Source organism: Pteropus medius, unplaced genomic scaffold, assembly GCF_902729225.1.
Source record: "Pteropus medius unplaced genomic scaffold, Ma_sr-lr_union100, whole genome shotgun sequence".
In the NCBI taxonomy this organism is placed as follows: Eukaryota; Metazoa; Chordata; class Mammalia; order Chiroptera; family Pteropodidae; genus Pteropus; species Pteropus medius.
The window spans coordinates 10,681,761-10,702,520 of record NW_024344240.1 but is presented as its reverse complement, the minus strand read 5'-3'; the positions used below and the strand labels follow the sequence as shown (position 1 = coordinate 10,702,520).

Below are 20,760 nucleotides of genomic sequence, written 5' to 3'. Positions count from 1 at the left end.
AGGAAATAGATTCCAGTCAGTACAAGCTTGACATGCAGGAAAAATCGAAGGTCTTCAGAAGTAATAATCACTATCCTTCCATTTTCTGACTGTTATTGGAAGTATCTAACTTTAAGGCAATCTGATAATTGGGAGAGATAGAAAAGAGTCTATATGCATTATAATAAATATACTATTCATCACTGAAGTAGTGACACTTGAAGTGTGAATGGGAGAGCTAAAAATAATATCTTCAGGATGACAGGCATTAATCAAGATTCCTGGGCAAACCAAGGAGCTGATCTTACTGCAAGAAAATTGCCTCACTCCATGGAATGAGCTCAGAAGAAGTTATTTTTAAATACAAAAATCCAAAAGAGATAATGGTTACATAAAAATTAAAGCATGTTTTGTTCTAATTTTATCTACTTGATACACATGTGGACAGAATCCTTAAGATGTATCCAGCACTTTTTAAATGTTGGTGTTCTAGAGGGCATGACAGCATACTACTCATACCCTAGAGCATATAGAAATCAAATTAGTAAATGTGAAGAATAGTACTGCCTCAAAATAAACATATGCAGAAATGTATGCATTAATTTAGCAGTTTTTAAATAAAGTATTTAATTTCTGTCACTGGAGCAGCCTGTGGACAACCTGGAAGAGAATGAAATAGTAATGGCTTATTACGTTGCACAGATATATCAACTTAGATGTGACTACCAGTGAACTCATTTTCTTTTTTTTCTCTCTGGAGCTGTTACTATCCATTGAGCTAGCGACTGTGTATATATCTGTTAAAAAGAAATAACTAGAAAAGAGTTTATTAATATAGAGAATTGATAATATAAATCATAAGAGTGGCTGAATTTTATAAACAAAACAAAAACAAAACAATAAATGTCTGATAAATGTATATATTTTTCTTGCCAGTATTTATTATGCAGACAACATACAAAGTTTCTCAAAATAAAATTAGTATGTTAAGAATAATAAATATCATACCATATCTAATAGTATGTGGAAATGTTAGTGCTTCCTTTCCCACAACTATTTTGGTTATTCTTTTGAAAAATTTTACATAGATATGATTAAAATAAGTACTCTGTGTACATCAACCCACCAGATTGATGATTTTAATCTATTACAAAATAATCCACAAGGTCTAAATTTTAGAAACATTTATTCTGCTTTTATTTTTTATATATTCTAAATAAATTTTTAGAGTGAAAATCTGTATACTCCTCTTTGAATATTCTATATATTTGATGTATATGTAAATATATGTAAATATATCCCTATATGCAGAGTCAATTTGGGGGAAGGGATAGATTTAAATACAATATGTTCGATGGAGAAACCCTGAGCTTAATTGGGCAATTTCATTCAGTTTTTAATTTAGACAACTACCCTGATAAGTTGCCTAAATTTCTGTTAACTCCAGATTTCTGTTCTGTTAACTACAAATGAGACGTCATCTTGATTTTTAAGGCTACATGTTAAGTAAAGATGTGTCTGACACTCACCTTGTTGTCCATTTCTATCTGACTCCTCTGCATTTCTATCTCAGATATTGAAAGGAATCTGAATTGTGTTTTATATTTATACCTCTTTCTCAACAACTTCCTCTAAATAAATGTAGAAGATGTACCCTAAGTAACTTGAGTACTCCCTTCTCATTTGGATTACTGCAATATCATCCAAACAGACTTTCTATAATTATTTATCGAACACACTCTTTTTATGTAACAATTATGTGCCATGACCATTGATAAATACTAGGAATAGAAAAATAGATAAACAGTTTCTTTCCTTAAGAAGTCTACAGTCTAATGGAAAAGACAGATCTGGGCCTAGTGAGAAGCAAATGCATTATGAGGACATAGTAACTACATCCCTCTGTGTCCCAGCTTTCACATCATTACCAGGTGAAAGATATTTCTAAAGTGTAAACTCAGCTATGTCATCAGTCTCTCTCATTAAATTATCTTACTGGCCTCCTACTACCTTTAAGACAATATCTATTAGTATAACATAGAAGTCTCTTAATGTTCTGGTCTCTGCCTGCAATTTAGCATCATCTCCTGCATTTCTCCATGTATTCAGTGGCTCTGCCATACTCCATGCTTTTACATATAACATTCCTATGACTTACTTTTATCCTTGAGTGCAAATCTTCATCCAAAAAGTCTTCTTTCACCAATCTGATTTAGATATCCTTTTGACAGCAGATAATTGTAAGCATACTTTAGCATAGCACTTATCATACATAGTATGTAAGGTATTACAATTGAGTCTGGTAGAGCTATGAACTATAACCAATTTGTCCACAGTAAAGCACAGTGACTAGTGGCAACTATGTTAATGAATATAATACCATTTAAGAAAATAGTAAAAGACATAAGCTTTCATCTACTTTGTGATCTTTTGGTATTTATATTTTATCCCTTTATGCGTTATCACAAGTTAAATTTATAAAATTTATAAAATTAGTATGTAGTTTAAGAACTAATTTTAGTAAAAATGTAATTATTTAAGCATAAGGGCATTTAATTAGGATAATTTCATATGAATGAAGAATAATGAGAAGTATAAAGATGTGTAAAGAAAAAATAGTTTTAAAGAAAATATTTCTCATGATTTTCTATTAAATATGACCCCTGGAACACCCACATAAGAAAGAAGGAAAAGGAGCAACTTTTAGCACATTAACATTTGGGTGGTTAGAAGGCAAGAGAGGATATGTGTGCATGGCCTTTTTGCCAAAGTTGAAGGATGATACAAAATAGAAATAGGATTGTGTGGGAAAGTTTGATTTACTACTTAACTAGAAAATCCATAAAGGTAATTTGTGACAGTCAAGATGGTTGACGAGGTAAATGCTGTGCTTGCCTCCTCTCACAACCACATCAAAATTACAACTAAACTACAAAATAGCCATCATTAGGAGCTTCCTGAAGTCTGGCTGAATAGAAGTCTTACAGCTGGGGACAAACAGAAGAGGCCACCTTGAGACTGGTAGGAGGAGCAAAGACATGAACTAGGCAGGTCCCGCAACTACATGTAGCGGTTAAGAATTGGGAGGGATATCTCATTGCAGAGGTCATCCCTGAGGAGTAAGGAGTCCCGGCCCCACACTGGGCTCCCCAGCCCAAAGTTCCAGTGCTAGGAAGAGAAATCCCCAGTTCTGGCTGTGAGAACCAGCGGAAGTTGTTGTAGAGTGAGACGGAGGACTGAGATAGCTGCAGACATTCCTCTTAAGGGGCTCGCTTGCGGTCTTACTAGGTGATGGACTTACTTGCTCTGAGCTCGAGCTCTGGAGCAGCAGCTCGAGGGGTACTAGCGACATGGGGAGAGGGGAAGGGACTGAGTTGTTTGGTTTCAGAGAGAGGGCTGGATGGACGGCTTTCTCCCAGACAGAAGTCCCATTGTTCCTTTGTTGAGCCCTACTCTTCCCAGGCTTGCAGACTCAGGTGAGCACCATATCTGAGTCTCTATCAACCTAGCTAAGACTGGTTAACCCACCTTGGTGATTCTCTATGACTCCAACTTGCAGGCCCACCCAAGCTGCTTCCAGTGGATGTTTCCATATAAATAGCCTCACTTGGCTTCTGCTACAGACTCTCCTAAAATCTCTCCAAGGTTAACAAAATCTAAACAAGCAGTATATGACTTCAGCATGATCCCATACTTCTTGCTGAGCAACCTAAAGCTCATCATTAGTGGCAGTCTGCCTCATTTTGCAGCCTGGCTTTTTGAGGAACATCTAATCCCAGCATAGGTGGTGGCCATCCGCAGATTTCTTGACGGCTCATGCCAGGTGGCTCAAGGTAGGGCACAGGCTGAAGCTAAACTTGGCCTGTGGCAGAACCCCTTCCAGAAGGCCCCAGCCTGCATGCCCAGTGGCCAGCTTTGATCTGAGCTGGATAACCATCCAGGGTCACATCAGAGAGCTACACACCCAAAGGGCAGACAGGGCAGGCATCAGAATCCTGCTATAGTAAATCCAGCTCTGTAGGATCAGCCTCTGCATAACTACTTCTCCACTGGTCATGGCCAATCATCGCAACAAGTTAGCCAGAGGGTCAATCCCTCTCATTTACCAGAAAGCAGCAACCAAGCCTCAACTACATCAAGAGAGCACACACGACCTATACAAAGAACATACTTGGAGCACTCAACTTGGGTGACCAGGAAAGACTGTGACACTGGGACCCATAGCATGTATACTACATAATTCTACTCTGCTAAGACTGAGAGACATACAAACCTTACCTAATACATAAGAACAAACAGAAGAGAGCAGACAAAATTGGAAGACAAAGAAACATGTCCTGAATGAAAAAAGAGAATAAAACTCCAGAAAAAGCACTAAACAAAATGGAGACAAGCAATTTACTAGAAGCAGAGTTCAAAAAACTCGTTTTAAGGATACTCAGTGAACTTGGGGGAAGAGTAGATGAACTCAGTAAGAACTTTAACAAAGAGATAACAAACATAAAAATGGTGATAGAAAACTTAAAAAAGAACCAGTCATAAATGAAGAATACAATAACTAAAATAAAGAATATCTTAGGAGGAATCAACAGTAGATGATATGAAGCAGAGGAACAAATCAGCAATTTAGAAGATAAGGTAGGAGAAAACCCCTACTCGGAATAGCAATAAGAAAAAAGAATCCAAAAAAATGAGAATAGTTTAAGGGGCCTCTGGGACAACATCAAGCATACCAACATTTACATAAAGATACTAGAAGAAGAAGAGAGAGCACAAAGAATTGAAACCTATTTCAAGAAATAATGACAGAAAACTTCTCTAACTTGGTAAAGAAAATACACATACAAGCCCAGGAAGTGCAAAGAGTCCCAAACAAGATGAACTCCCAAAGAGGCCCACGCCAATACACATCATAATTAAAAAGCCAAAGGGTAAAGCAATGGAAGAATCTTAAAAGCAGCAAGAGAAAAGCAGTTAGTTAAAAGCAGTTAGTCAGCTAATTTCTCAACAGCAACTTTGCAGCCAGAAGGGATTGGCATGGAGTATTCAAAGTGATGAAAAGCCAGGACCTACAATCAGGATTACTCTACCCAGCAAAACTATCATTTAGAATCAAAGACTAGATACAGAGTTTTATAGACAAGAAAAAGCTAAAGTGGTTCATCATAACCAAACCATTATTACAGGTAAAGTTAGAGGGACATTTTTAAGAAGAAGGAAGGGAAAAAATGTATATATGTATATATATATATATATATATATATATATATATAAAATAAAATGATAATAACTACATATCTAGCAATAATTATTTTAAATGTAAATGTTTTAAATGCTCCATGTAAAAGATAGTGCGGCCAAATGAATAAGAAATCAATGTTTCATGAAAATGGAAACAAACAAAAAAAGCCTAAGGTAGCAATACTTACACCAGACAAAATAGACTTTAAATCAATGGCTATAACAAGAGACAAAGAAGGACCCAGTTATTCCACTTCTGGGTATTTATCTGAAGAAACTCAAAACACTCCTTTGAAGGGAAATGTGAATCCATATATTCATTGCAGCATTATTTACAGTAGCCAAGATATGGAGGTATCCTGGGTATTTATCAATGTATGAATGGATGAAAAAGAAGTAAATATATATTTATATATAAAATACGTAATATTACTAAGTTATAATAAAGAATGAAAATTTGCCATCTGCAGCAACATGGATCTACCTAGAGCGTATTGTGTTGAGCGGAGTAAGTCAGACAGAGAAGGGAAAATGTCATATGTGGAATCTAGAGAATAGGATGAGCAAACAATAGAAACAAGCTCATAGATATAGAGAGTATTTTGATGGTTGTTAGATTGTGGGTTGGAGGAATGAGTGAAGGGTGGAGGGGATTAAGAGGTACAAATTGGTAGTTACAACATAGTCATGATGTAGAGTATGGATGAGAAATATAGTCAGTAGTATTATAATAACTATATATGGTTTCAGATGGATACTGGATTTATTGGAATGATTACTTCATAAGAATATAAATATCTAATCACTGCACTGTACACTTGAAGCTAATATAATAGTGTACATCACCTCTAAATGAAAATTATGCATATATACAAATATATATAATAAAAAAGATTATTTGCAAGAAAAAATATACTTCTGGCTATTCCTTGGCAAACGTTAGTTAAATGTCAAATACCAGGCAATTGATATTATGGGGAGTATAAAATTAGATCCTGGTTTCAAAACATCTTTGTTGTAATTTATAATGTGTTATATGTATTATGTTGTCATCCACGTAGACTGTTCTTTTAGAATTTTTGCCCTCTATGTAGTAAAATCTTACTTCTGTCTTTTATAAAATAGGTTACATACTGCTTAAATTATCTTCGTATGTAGAAAATATTTTTCTTATAGAGGGATTTTTCTGTGGGGCATGACAAATTGAGCATGTGAACACTGAACTGAAATGGAAAATAATAAAGGATGCATTGGAGTGTGTTTTGCTTATTTTTGTTCAACAAGAATGTTTTCACTATCATTTGTGTAACCTCATTTTTCATTTATACATAATTACTCAATTTTATTTTTGAATAGTCTGCATCTAAGGATCACTTCATACTCTACAAAGGTTAATTTGTTCATTAACCTGTGTCTGTTGGTTACAGCTAGCTTTGCATCCCAGCTCTCTGATGGATTATAACAAGTTTTGAAAATTTTTGTTATAAATGGCAAAAATAAAGTGTAAGGACAGGTTTCTTTTTCTCCTTCCCAGTGAAGTTTTTTGCATCACTTGTATTTCCAAATTTTAAGCCAAATCTAAAAATGAATTTTAAAAAATGAATAGCTCATAGGAATATTTTTTTTTCTTATCTAGAGAGAAAGAGAAATAAAAGCATAAAATAATAACAGAATTATAAATAAAGGAAACTATGACTCAGAACATACTATGCTTGAAAAAAATTAGTAAATTAATTTTCTGGGTTTCGTGTCTTGTTCTAACTGGGACTCTGGGTTCTTCCTCTATTTTAAGAAAGGACTCAGGCATTTGCAATAAAATTCATCTATAAGCATGCCCAGTTTAGTTAAGAAAATAATTGTAAAAAACAAAGAAGCAGGTTGAGATAAAAAAAGAAATATGAATGGAGAATAACAGGCTGGGGTTTGATTCACACTTATTAGCTGTGGAATATTATGAATGTATATGGTGTTTTATTAATTATATCATGAGGAAAATGGCAATTCTTTCTCTAATACATAGCTCTCACAGAGATGAGAGAAAATGTAGGAAAGGGCCTCATACAGTGTTACGTTCCTTGTAATAACAAAGCAATGTCCCATGCAAGGACAACAGCAGATACACAATGTTTTGCAGGCTGCAAATGAAGTATGTTTAAATTGATCTGTATATGTGTTCACCTATCAATGTGAGGAATAAATGATAGATTACATATTATGTACCTCGTTATCTTCACATAAAATATTCTGCTTGATAATAATCAATGTTCCATCTTCTATTACACATGCATTAATCACTATTGCAAGCATATTCTATAAAGATTACTCCTTGGTTTAGAAATGATGACCTTAAATTATAAACCTCAAATGGCATTGCATTCAAGGCTTTTAGCATTTATCTGTTTGCTTGCATTGTTTTAAATAAAACATATCTATTAGAAAGAGTAGCTCAGAGGCAAATCATTTTTTTTGCAGAATTGATTTTTTTCAAAATTTTTAACTGTGAGAGCACTTTGGTCGATTCACTTTTACTGTATATTTTCATATTACTTTCTTGGTCATCTTTAAAGACTGCATTACAAATACAACATTGAAAATATTGTGATTTATTGTGCTGTTCTTTCTTCATACGTATAGTTACTTCTGCTTCTAGATATTAGGCACTTAAAAATATTTACATATATCTTAAAAATGTCAGATGCATTTTATATTTATCGTTTAATAATCATTCAAAGAATATGTTGACTTAAACACTATTTCTGCTGGTCACAAACAAATAAATGTTCTAATAAATCAGTAAGGTATTTTAAATTCATTATTACTATACTTAAATTCATTAAATATTTCATTTTACAGTGCAGATTTTTATCATTTCTTGAAATGTATACCATGGAAAAAGCTACCTGGTAAAATAAAGTTAAATGAGTTTCTTTTCTAAAACTATCCTCAGATTTTATTGTGCGAATGATCTTCACCAAATGTATTTGAACATGTTTGACATCCTTTTTCTCCAGAATCAAGCAGAAATTAGCCATGGAAAAACTTGAGAAAATGAAACTCCAGTCTGCGATTATTTACATTGAAGACTTTGGGTCAAATTTCAGACTTCAAAACATTCAATTAAGTTTTCATAAATTGCCATAATTTATTTATTTTCAGTTTTGTTTGGATCTTTTTCTCCTTTTGGACTTGATTTCATTCAAGTTCAAACGAGTAAGATTATTATTGATAGTTAGAAATCTCACAGTACTTTATAAGTTCTCATTTTAGTATATGTTTTCCCCACCTTTCCCAATTGCATGCCTCCAACAATAAGACAGCTTAAGGATAAAGGGAATAAAAGGGACATTTTTCTTCTTTAGTATTTTTTCTCTCTTAATGCATTTCTTTCACAAAAGTTAAGTTCACTGTGTGTTTACTGTATATCAGCTACTCTGTTAGGATCGAGGAATGCAATGATGAGATATTTAGGGCAATTACACATTCATTTCAAGATTTCTTTATAATGGAGAGAGACAGAGCAGGGCAATCACAGATTGATTGTAGTCAAGTCTGTGAAGGAAATGAGCCAGGTACTGAGACAGAGAACTTCAGAAAGGCCTTTTAATAGTTTAACAGGAAAAGGCTGTCTGAGGCATTGATATTTCTAGTAGGGCCTAAAAATTGGAGAGAATGGAACAGCTATGAAATTAGTTAGGGGAAGAAGTTTTAAGTGAGAGAACAGAAACTGTTAAGCCAGAAGCATGAAAGAGCTTTGTTTTTTGTAGAAATATAAAAGACTCTGTATTATTATTGTGTGTGTGTGTGTGTGTGTGTGTGTGTGTGTGTGTGTGTGTGTGTGTCGGGGGTGGACGTGAAGAGAGAATGAGAAAGCGAGATATTATGCTAATTAAAAATGGATTCATGTTTTTACTTGTACCTTACTTACCTAAGGCCTTCATTTTATTACTTCACTTGTATTTAACATTTGCCTTGTACTTTAAATGGTCTAAGTTAACTACCTTTTTTATATTCGATATCAGGAGTAGAATGGGCACCTGGTTTTGAAGGATATCACAGATATAGTGGGGATAATCACAAACAAAAAAAGGTACCAAGTGAAATATATTGTGCATTTATAATTATTGATCATCAAGTAAATAAAGATGTCAGGTCTCTGGAAAAGAGATGAGAGTAGGACATTCTCCTCTAATCTGAGTTCCTTGTAATTCTAGTTGAATATCAGGCCCCTCTGTAGTCAATAAATGGAGTAATAATGCAATTTACTATCCACAATATGATAATAAATAATTATTTATTAGATAATAAATTGTTTTTGTGATATTGGTGGACCTGTAAAATAGTTCTGTTCAAACGTTATATTTAAAAGGCTATTATCCCTAAAATATGAACATACATTTAAGCATAGCAAAGAAAAACTAAGACATTTATATTAATTATCTAAGCTTTAATAAGCAGGGTAATTATTTTGGGTACAATATTTAGTAGAGTATTAGAACCTGTTAAGATGCAATTATGAATGGAGTATTCACAAAAACCAATCCAAGTATACTTTAGCTATATACATTTCTTAATTTAGAAAAATATTGATTTTTACCACAACATCATGCTCTATATATGTGATGTATAGTATATATCCATATAACCATGGCAATTACAAATAACTTATCTAATGCTGAAGTTTTAACTGAAGTTATGATAGTAATCATAACAGTAGAGATATTTTGATTTTGATTTAATAAAATTTCTAAAATTTTATTTTGATTTTACAAATTAAATGAAAGAAGTTATTAGAGTTAACAAATTTTCTAATTGAAATAGCAATAGACAAATTGCATCATTTAATTATGAAGTTTTTCTTCTAATGGAGGCAAACTAATATCAAAAGCTTCACTATGATACCTGAACAAGAAAAACTTTAAGTTCAGAATAACCAGGTTTGTTTTAAAAGGAGAATCATTTGATCTAAATAAAAATGTATGCTTAAAGAATAATTTGTAAATATATTTATGTATCTAAAATATTACAACAACTCTTTGGGCACATTTAAAAACATAACTACTAATATTTCATATATCTTCTAATTTGCACCATTTTACTTTTATGTGATTAGTGATATTGTAGTTACCGTGGTAAATGGGTAAACATAAAAATAGATTTTGTTCAATTATACACCCATTATCAACTTTTTAAAATATTAGAATCTTCAGTTAGGTTTTTATTATTTACTTACTTTCATTTTTAACTTGTTGAAAGAATGCAATGCAAAATTTAAAATATACCAAACTATAAAATAGTTTTTATCTTAATCATATAATAATCAAGACCTCTATCATAAAAGTATTCAGATTGCCATTTATAAACCCTACAGAACTTCCGCTTGTCCTTTGTTTCCTGTGCATCTTTGTTATACATACCACCTATAATTTCCCCTTTCTCCCACTGACACTTTGACAGGCTTCCTAACAGCTTCACTCTACTCAGATGCTGGGGACAGGTTTCAACAAGCAAGTTGGTACACAAACTGGTTCAAGGACACAGAAATATTAAATACTTCTCACTTCACCACAAGAGACCTGAAGAAACAAGCTGTCTTTAGCACCTTTTGTCCAAATGCACTTAATTTTATCAGCAAGGACTCTACATGTTCCATTTGTGCTGACCAGGAGAATATTCTGGTATGATGTAAATGCTGGCCACCCTATACAAAGCTTGATGCATGAAGATGCTTATTTACAAAGCTGCACCTTGTCCACTCACACTCTAACATGATGAATCTGTCCATCTGTAAACGAAGCTTAGCCTTTTTTGTCCTACCTTAGAAACCCAGAACAGACTGCCCTCTATGTGGACATATTTGTGAGTTGATTTATACTAGAATATACTAGGCTCAAGTCAATGAAGAATCTTTCCCAAAGTCATGTGGCTTCTGAATAGGATATAAAGTTTGGCTTATATTTTAATACTTATAGCTCTATGATCAGCATTTGTTTTTATTTCAGTATATTTAAAAAAATGAATTAGCTTTCCTGAAATATATGCATTATAATTTACTGTTAATGGAATTTAGGCCAGCTTATGATCAAGAAGACACCAAAAATAAGTGATTAGGAACAAGGGGTTTCTGGTCTTTAAAATCCTCCTAATCTCATTCCATGTATGTAATTAGAAACTATGCTATTGTATATGAACTACACCAGAATAAAAAAAATTGAAAACAAAAAAGTTACATATTTTTTTCTAAGCTTTAGTGTAGCATCATACAAACTCATTTTTCCAATAAAAATGCTCAACTTTACTAGCTATTAGAGAAATGTAAATCAAACCACAATGAAATACTATCTCACAACTGTTAGAATGGCTATAATCAACAACACAATTAATAATAAGTGTTGGAGAGGTTGTGAGGGTAAAAGAACCCCCATACATTGCTGGTAGAAATGTAAATTGGTATAACCACTATGAAAAACAGTATGGAGTTTTCTCAAACACTAAGAACAGAATTACCTCATGACCTAGCAATCCTTCTTCTGGATATCTATCTAAAACATTTGAAAACATTTATCCATAAAGATATATTCACTCTGATGTTCATAGCAGCATTATTCATGGTGGCCAAGACATGGAAACAACCAAAGTGTCTTTTGATAGTAGATTGGATAAAGAAGATGTGATACATTTATACAATGGAATATTACTCAGCCATAAGACAAAGCACTGCCATTTGCATGGATGGATCTTGAGATTATCATGGTAAACAAAATAAGTGAGACAGAAAAAGTTGAGAACCATATGATTTCATTGACATGTGGGATATAAAACTGAAAGCAACATATAAACGTGACAAAGAGAGACTCATGGACTTGGACTGTGGATTAGTGGTTACTAGAGGGAATGTGAGGAAAAGGAAGATGGATAAGAATAGAGAGGGTTGGGGGAAGAAAAAAGTGGCATTGAAAATAGAGACTTTGTTCATCCTTCTTGTGACCAAATCAAAGTTGTGATGGAAACATGGAGCAAGAACAAGCAGAGTCTCCTGAAATCTAGGTGAACAGAAGCACTATAACTAGGGAGAAAAATGAGAAATCACCCTGCAACAATTGGAGGTAAGAGGGGGCGATGATGTGAGGCTGCCCAGTCCCAACTGGCTGAGTGAGACAGAGGCTGCGGCAGCAGGAGCCGGCAACTGCAGACACATCTTAAAGGAGCTAAGTCTGCAACCGGAGTTTTGTGGTGATGGACTTGCTCACTCTGAGCACCAGTGCCTGGTCAGCTGCACGGGGAGCAACCGGGACTTACAGAGGAACTCCAAGTTGTTGGAGCTAGGACCGGAGGCAAGGTTCTCTATGGGCTGAAATGCTGGTGGTATTCACTGCTCCTCTGTTGAAGCCTCCCTCCTCCCAGAATGCTGACACAACACTGCCATAACTAAGACATCATCAAACTGGATAACAGAGGTAGCTCTGCCCAGAGGATTCCCTGAAACTGTGCATCCCCCAACTTGCAGCCCTGCCCAAGCCACATCCAATTGTATCCTTGGGAGTCTGGTGCTCCTTGCTGAGCCAACTCCACAACTCACACTGGTGGCAGCTGGCCTCAATTTCTAGTGTGGTCTTTTGAGGCAACTATAAGCACAGCATCTAGTGATTGCTTGCTGAATCTTGACATGTGGCCCCAGAGTAGCAAAGACTGAGACTAAACTTGGCCTGCATCTGGACCCTTCTCAGGACAATGCTACTGGACACCTACTACACAAAGCCATGCAAATAAGACTGGAGACTTATGAGCTTGGCTTAGTACTAGAAGCAGATACAAAAAGGCAGCCAACGTGAGAAGACAAAGAAGCAGAAACCATATGAGAGAACAGAACAGAAAGCCAGAAATAATGGAGTCAAGCAATATAACAGATGCAGAGTTCAAAACACTGCTAATGAAAATGCTCAATGAACTTAGGGGAAGTGTAGATAAATTCAGTGAGAACTTTAACAAAGAGATTAAAAAAACACATAAAAATGGAAATGGAAATTATAAAAGGAAACCAATCTGAATTAAAGAACACATTGCCTGAGATGAAGAGTATATTAGAGGGAATCAACAGAGTGGATAAAGAAGAGGATTGAATCACCGATATAGAGGATGGGAAAGCCAAGGACACTCAATCAGAACAGCAAGAAAAAAGAACCAAGACAATAATAATAATTTAGGGAGACTATAGGACAAAACTAAATGTAAAATTATCCGTGTCATAGGGGTATGAAGGAGAAGAAGAAGCTGAAGAGTTATTTGAAGAAATCATGATAGAAAACTTCCATAACCTGGTGAAGGAAATAGACATACAACCCAATGAAGCTCAAAGAGTCCCAAAAATGATGAACCCAAAGAGGCTCACACCAAGACACATTATAATGCCAAAAGGTAAATACAAAGAGAGAATCTTAAAAGCAGCAACAGAAAAGCAATTCGTTACCTACAAAAGAACACCCATAAGACTGACAGCTGATTCCTCAAAAGAAACTATGCAGGTCAGAAAGGCTTGGCACAAAATATTTAATGTGATGAAAAATTAGCATCTACAAACAAGGATACTTTATCCAGGAAAAGTATCATTTAGAGTTGAAGGACAGATAAAGAGCTTCTCAGACAAAAATAAGCTAAAAAGAATTTATCAATGTCAAGCAAGTGTTACAGAAAATGTTGGAGGGACTTTGTTAAGAAGAAAAAAAAAATGTATTAAAAACAATAATAAAGAATAGTAATAACTACATTCCTATCAACACGTAGCTCAAATGGAAATGAATTAAGTGCTGCAACCAAAATATGTGGTGGCTGAATGGAAAAGAAAACAAGCCCCCTACATATGCTGCCTATAAGTGACTAACATCAGATTAAAAGACACACACAGACTAAAAGGAAGGGATGAGAAATGATATTGCAGGATTGACCTAAAGGGTATTGTGTTGAATGGAGTAAGTCAGATAAAGACAGATATCACATGATTTCACGTACATGTGGAATCTAAAGAACAAAATAAACAACAACAACAAGAATGGAAATAAACTCATAGATACAGAGAATATTTTAAGGGCTATAAGATGGGAGTGAGATTGAGGGGATGGTGAAAAAGGGTAAAGGGATTAAGAAGTACAAATGGACAGTTACAAAACAGACATGGAGATATGAATTGTAGCATAAGAAAGCAATGTTGTAATAAATATGTAAAATATAAAAATATGAATATGTAATATGCAATAAATATGTAATATGCAATAAATATATAATAAATAAATATTTGAGGAGTACTAGGTTTAGTGGGGGTGAACCTTTTGTGAATTATATAGATCTCTAATCACTATGCTGTACAACCGAAACTATTATTGAATGCCAAAAGTAATTGAAAAAAAAAATAAAGTTGGTCAAATATATGGCAACAAAAGGAAATTTAACACATACTGCAGTATACATATGAAGTTCGATAGCATTGTACACTTAAAACTTACATAATTTTATTATCCAATTTCACCCTGATAAATTTAATTTGAAAAATTAAAAAAATAAATTAAATTATCTTATTACTTCTAGTGATGGAAAACAAGAAACAAATAATAGGTGTTTTTTTGCTTATTCACTTTCTAGACATATGCTTTAAGTTAGCTTGCTTTATTTCATGATAAAATAAAACAAAATGTTCCAATTTATTTGTATATATACTTTTGAAATAATTATTTCATGGGTACAAAACTTATCTAGAAATTAAATATATATTGAATACTAAATTTTAGCCTTTGATAAATTTATTTTAATTTATTTTTAATATTGGGATTTGGTACTAATTTAATATAATTAACTTTTCTCACAAGCTAGAACTATATCTTGGTTTTAAAGCAAATGTTAATTGTACTGACTTGCACATGTTTCTTTTTTTCCTTTAGTCTGTACTTTGGAGGTACAAATTTTCTCAGCTTAAAGGTTCTTCAGATGATGGCAAGAGCAAAATCAAATTTTTGTTTCAGAATCCAGATACTAAACAGATTGAAGCAAAGGTAAACCCAAGTTCATCACATAAACCACCTCTAACTACATTAATACTGTTAAGATGCAAAGGGGAGAAAATTTAGCAGAACTAAAATAGAAAAAGAACACCTTCTTTTTCTGTTTATTTGGAATGTCCCTCATGGGCAGAAGAATAAATTTACTTAAAGATTTTAATGGCTAATTTTCACTGAAATGTATAACAAAATAAATTACAGCTAATTGCATTTCTTAGTTTTAATTCCTTATGAACTGCATCTATATCATGTTAAAATGACATTCTGGGAACTAAAAAAGTCACTGTGTTGGTGATTTCACATTCTAAATAATAATTTTAATACTTATAAAATCTGACTCAATCTTATTATTTATGTCATTTTTGGATATGAATAGAAATCCCTAAAGAAAATTATTTTTAAATAATTCATGTTTTTCTCATGTTATTATGTATTAAATAGATGGTTTTTCTTTGCTTGATGGAAATGTTCAGTATTCTGAAATATATTAACTATGCTTTTTTAACTCATCAGAAAGATTTACTACTTTTATTTTTATGAATATGTATATTTTTCAATATTCAAAGTCTGAATTATTTCCACTACTCTACTGTGGAATTCACAATAACAATATTTGGATTAGAATTAATTATGAACCTAGTATTCCAGTCTGGAAGCAAAGGAAAAATAACAAATACCAAAGTGAAAAAATAATTATATGGAAATGAAAACCCAGATTTAATTGTCAACTATGGATTACAATTACCACAACTTGTTACATTCCAGTACCTATTAAATTTAGAACGTAATAGCATTAGCTTGATAGTCAAAGCCTTCCAAGGAATGTTGCTATCTGATATTCTAGTGCTCTCATTCATCTTTTAACAAGATATTTCCTTTTTGCCTTATATATCTGTTCATGATATTCTCTTAACTTTTTTCATTAGCCTTCTGTCTGAATCTCTCTGAGAATAACCCATTTGTGTCTTATGGTTGTCTCTGGACTAATCTTTCTACCCCTTCCTAGTCTGTAGATTGTTTGAAGAGAAAACTCTGGCCGTAGGTCCTTTTGCTGGTTCCTTTCTTACTGCATATCTGTAAAGCTTCATTGTTAACACGTGGTCTTGCCTTGCATTTGTCTCCCATTAGTTTAGACATATATCTTGGTAACTTCATCTACTCCTTTTACTAAACTTGCCTCATAATTCTCAAATCTATGTTACATCATTGCCTCTTCCCTAAATATAGACCCATCTCTGGAACTGCCTTCTGTTCATCTCTTGTTATAGCTTTTTCTCTTTTCCCCTCTGATTACCACTGATTGATCATTTACTTTGTGCCAGCCATTGTTCATTAAACTGATTCTTAGAGTTACTATAAAGAAATGCATTACTACTGTCTAAAATTTGTAATTCTTACCTTTTGATAGATTTCTCAATCTTTCATATCCCAGTATTGGTGTATGATGTTAATATTGTCAGTTCTATATTCTGGCTAATGTGGAACCTCAACTACTAGTTGCTGACAGCAGCATAACATTTGATAAGTTACTCCTCTTCTAATGTTCTTCAATGTGCTAGCAAATCCTTAGTTGACAACAGAAGCAAAAAAGATAAATGCAATGAAATGACTACTAAGTATAGTATTTAGACTTCAGTTTGGTGTAGTAGGATAAGTCCATTATATGCAGCTAATTACCTTTACTAGTTATTAGTTACCCATCAGCTTCTAAATATTAGTTATTCTTATTGTAGTGTTTTTAAGGAATATTTTTATAGATTTATTCATTAAGAGCTAGTTTCAGAAGATAATCTTTGAATACGTTTCCTGAACTTATAGACAACAATTTTTGAATAGTAGAGCAGTCTGAAAAATGAGAGTATTGAAGTTCTTTAATAGAGTTATTGAAGTTCTTTAAAGTCTCTATCTCCTTCTGTAAAATGAGGGATAATAATACTTCATGGGTAACATTGAATATACCACAATAAATATGGACACTATTTAGCATCAAATAGCACTAACCAATCAGAATGGTAGCTGGTTCTATAGAATTGTTTAGCCATACTAATATGTATCACCTTTGCTGACATCACAGAAATTGTATAAGAATTAAAACAAGTATAATTGCTATTTTACAACTGTTATAACTGCAACTGTGAGAAATAATAAAAAATATCATCATAGGAGGAAAGCAAAGAGAATGCCAGCCAGCATGTATCACATTACTGGACTTATATAACCCCATGTATCATAAGGATGGCTTATGGTTGAAGTTGATGTCATTAGAAGGTTCAACATTTTCTTTATTAGAACATTACTATTTTTAAATGAGGGGGTAGGCAAGAGTGGAAAGAAAATTAGAATTAGATTGCCTCAAGTTAAAATATCTTCTTTACCATTTTCTAGCTATATTACCTGGGGCGTTTACCACCAAATTACAATAGCTACCTTGCAGGGAAAGTATAAAAAATAAATACCCCCACTGCCTGGAATATATAAAACACTCAATAAATTACTAATGACAGATTTCGTTTTTAAAGGAATTAGCATAATGACTAAGGGAGTGTTAAAAAATAGCCTCTATTATTATTAGAAGTTAGTAAAGATGACTATTTAACTTGAATAATCTTGCTGTCCTTCCCACATTTAAGAAATTCGGATTTATAATCATAGCCCAAGTTTGTGTCATTTATCAAATGCCTTCGGTATTTTCTGAGTCCTGTTAATTTCTATTAGTTTTTAAAATTTCAGTGAGGAAAGTTTGCCTCAAATCTCTGTCTCCAACACAGGGACAGGACCTTCTCCTATATATTATATAACTCCTCTAAATTTCTATATACCATAACCCTGGTGTCTTTCCTTCCTGGTAATTATTCACTAGTATGCTTTCTCCACTAGATCAAGAACTTTTAAACTCAAAGCATATGCTTTACAACATAGTATTGCTAAGGCCTAGCCTGATGATTGCCTGGGAATGGGCAAGTAATAACTATCTCTATTTTAGTTAATATTTTCTTGCATTATTATTTAGTCACTCCATCCATTTTTTTTTCAGTTAGGCAAACAAATTAACTAGGTAGTCATAATCTAATGGACTATGAAAATCTATATTATGAAGCATACTAGATGATCAGTAGAAATATTTGGCATTTATTACGTGTAACTACATGCTAAATTGTTTATTCAAATTAACTATTGTTTCATTTTGTTGTTGTTGTTGTTTTTTACCTTGGTTTTATTTATACTTTCTTTTATTTTCTCTTCCCTATAACTTTAAAAAAATTTTAAAGATTTTTATTAAAATATAGCTAACATACAATGTTATTTTAGCATCTATGAGTTTGTTTCTGTACATCAGTTATTCAACATTTACATACCTAAAGAAGTGATCACCATGATAAGTTCAGTAACCACCTGACACTGTATTCTATCACAATATTAGTGACTATATTCTCTATACTGTACATTACATCTCCATGAATTATTTGTTTTATACCTGGAAATTTGAACCTCTTACTCCCCTTCATCTTTTCCCCTCTTTTTAAAATTTTACAACTGCAGTTGACATTCAATATTATTTTATGTAAGTTTCAAGTGTACAACTTAGTTTTTAGACATTTATATAATTTCTGAAGTAATCCTCCTGACTAGTTTAGGACCTACCTAGCACTATATATAGTTATTACCTTATTATTGACTATATTTCTTATCCTTTACATCCCTATCACTATTTAGTAACTACTAATTTGTACCTTCTAATCCTTTCACCTTCTTCACTCTTATCACCAACCCCGCTTCCATCTGGCAACCAACAGCTTGTTCTCTGCATCTATGAGTCTGTTTCTGTTTTGTTTCTTCATTTATTTTGTTCTTTAGATTCCACATATAAGTGAGATCATATGGAATTTGTCTTCCTCTGTCTGACTTACTTCACTTAGTATAATACCTGCCAGGTCCATCCCTGTTGTTACAAATGGTAAGCTTTCATTATTTTTAATGGCTGAGTAATATTCCATTTTATATGTGTACCACTTTATTATTACCTAGTTGTCTATTAATGATCAAATAGATTGCTTCCATATCTTGGATAATGCAAATAATTCTGCAATGAACACAGGGATATGCATATCTTTTCCAATTAGTGTCTTTAATTTTTTCGAATAAAAACCTAGAAGTGGAATTGCTAGAAGGTCAAAAGGTAGTTCTATTTTTAAATTTTTGAGGAAACTTCATTCTATTTTTTATAGTGGCTGCATTAGTTTGCAATCCCACCAATAATGCACAAGGATTCCCTTTTCTCAACATCCTCACCAACACTTGTTTGTTGATTGATTGATTATGAGGTGATATCTCTGTGGTTTTAATTTGAATTTCTCTGATGATTAGTGATGTTGAGTATCTCTTCATATGTTTATTGGCCATCTGTATGTCCTCTTTGGAGAAATGTCTATTGTGCCCATTTTAAATAAGATCGCTAATTGTTTTGGTGTTAAGTTGCTTAAGTTCTTCATAGATTTTAGATATTAACCCCTTATCAGATATATCATTAGTGAATGTCTTCTCCCATTTAGTAGGTTGTTTTTTTTTTCCATTTTGTCGATAGTTTCTTTTGTTATATAAATACTCTTAGATGTAATGCCATTTTTTGTTTGTTTGTTTCCCTTTCCTAAGGTGACATATCAGAAAAAAACATTACTAGGAGCAATACCACAGAGTTTACTTCCTGTTTTCCTCTAGGATTTTTATAGCTTCCAGTGTTACATTTAAGTCTTCAATCAATTTTGAATTTATTATTGTATATAAAGTAAAAAGGTGGTCCAATTTAATTTTTTTTGCATGTTATCTGTCCAGTTTTCCCAACACCATTTATTGAATAGACTGCTTTTAATCCATTGTATATTCTTGCCTCCTTTGTCGTAGATTGTTTGACCATATAGGCATGGGTTTATTACTGGGCTTTTAGTTTTGTTTCATTGATCTCTGTGACTGTTTTTGTGCCACTACCATGCTGTTTAGATTACTATAGCCTCCAACTTCATTCTTCTTTTCTGAAGATTGCTGTCACTATTTAGGGTATTTTGTGGCTTCGTATAAATTTAAAAATTATCTACTTTAATTCTCTGATAAATACCATTGATATTTTACAAGGCATTGCATTGAATCTTTAGGTTGTTTTGGGTAGTATAGACATTTTAATGGTGTTAATTCTTATCTGTAAGCGCAGTTTATGTTTTCACTTATTTATAGCTTTTTCAATTTCTTTCTTATGTCTTATACCTCTTTGATTAAATTTATATCTAGATATTTTACTTTTTTGATGCAAATGAGGTTGATTTCTTAATTTTTATTTTTGATAATTTGTTATTTGTATATAGAAATGCAACTGATTGCTGAATATTAATTTTGTATTCTGTAACTTTACTGAATTCATTTATCAGTCCTAAATTTTTTTGGTGGAATCTTTAGGGTTCTCTATATGTTGTATCATGTCATCTGCAAATTATGACAGTTTTACTTC

At 32.9% G+C, this 20,760-nt stretch overlaps 1 protein-coding gene across 1 annotated transcript in view; it reads left to right on the top strand.

Annotated features, from left to right (window-relative positions):
• SNTG1 (syntrophin gamma 1) overlaps window positions 1-20,760 on the top strand; it is a gene marked incomplete at its 5' end in the record, with an annotated part of 69,322 nt that overhangs the window by 26,368 nt on the left and 22,194 nt on the right. The window contains one exon of the mRNA XM_039868965.1: window positions 15,147-15,257. Within this exon, the coding sequence (XP_039724899.1) occupies window positions 15,147-15,257 (111 nt within the window). The remainder of the gene's footprint in view (window positions 1-15,146; window positions 15,258-20,760) is intronic.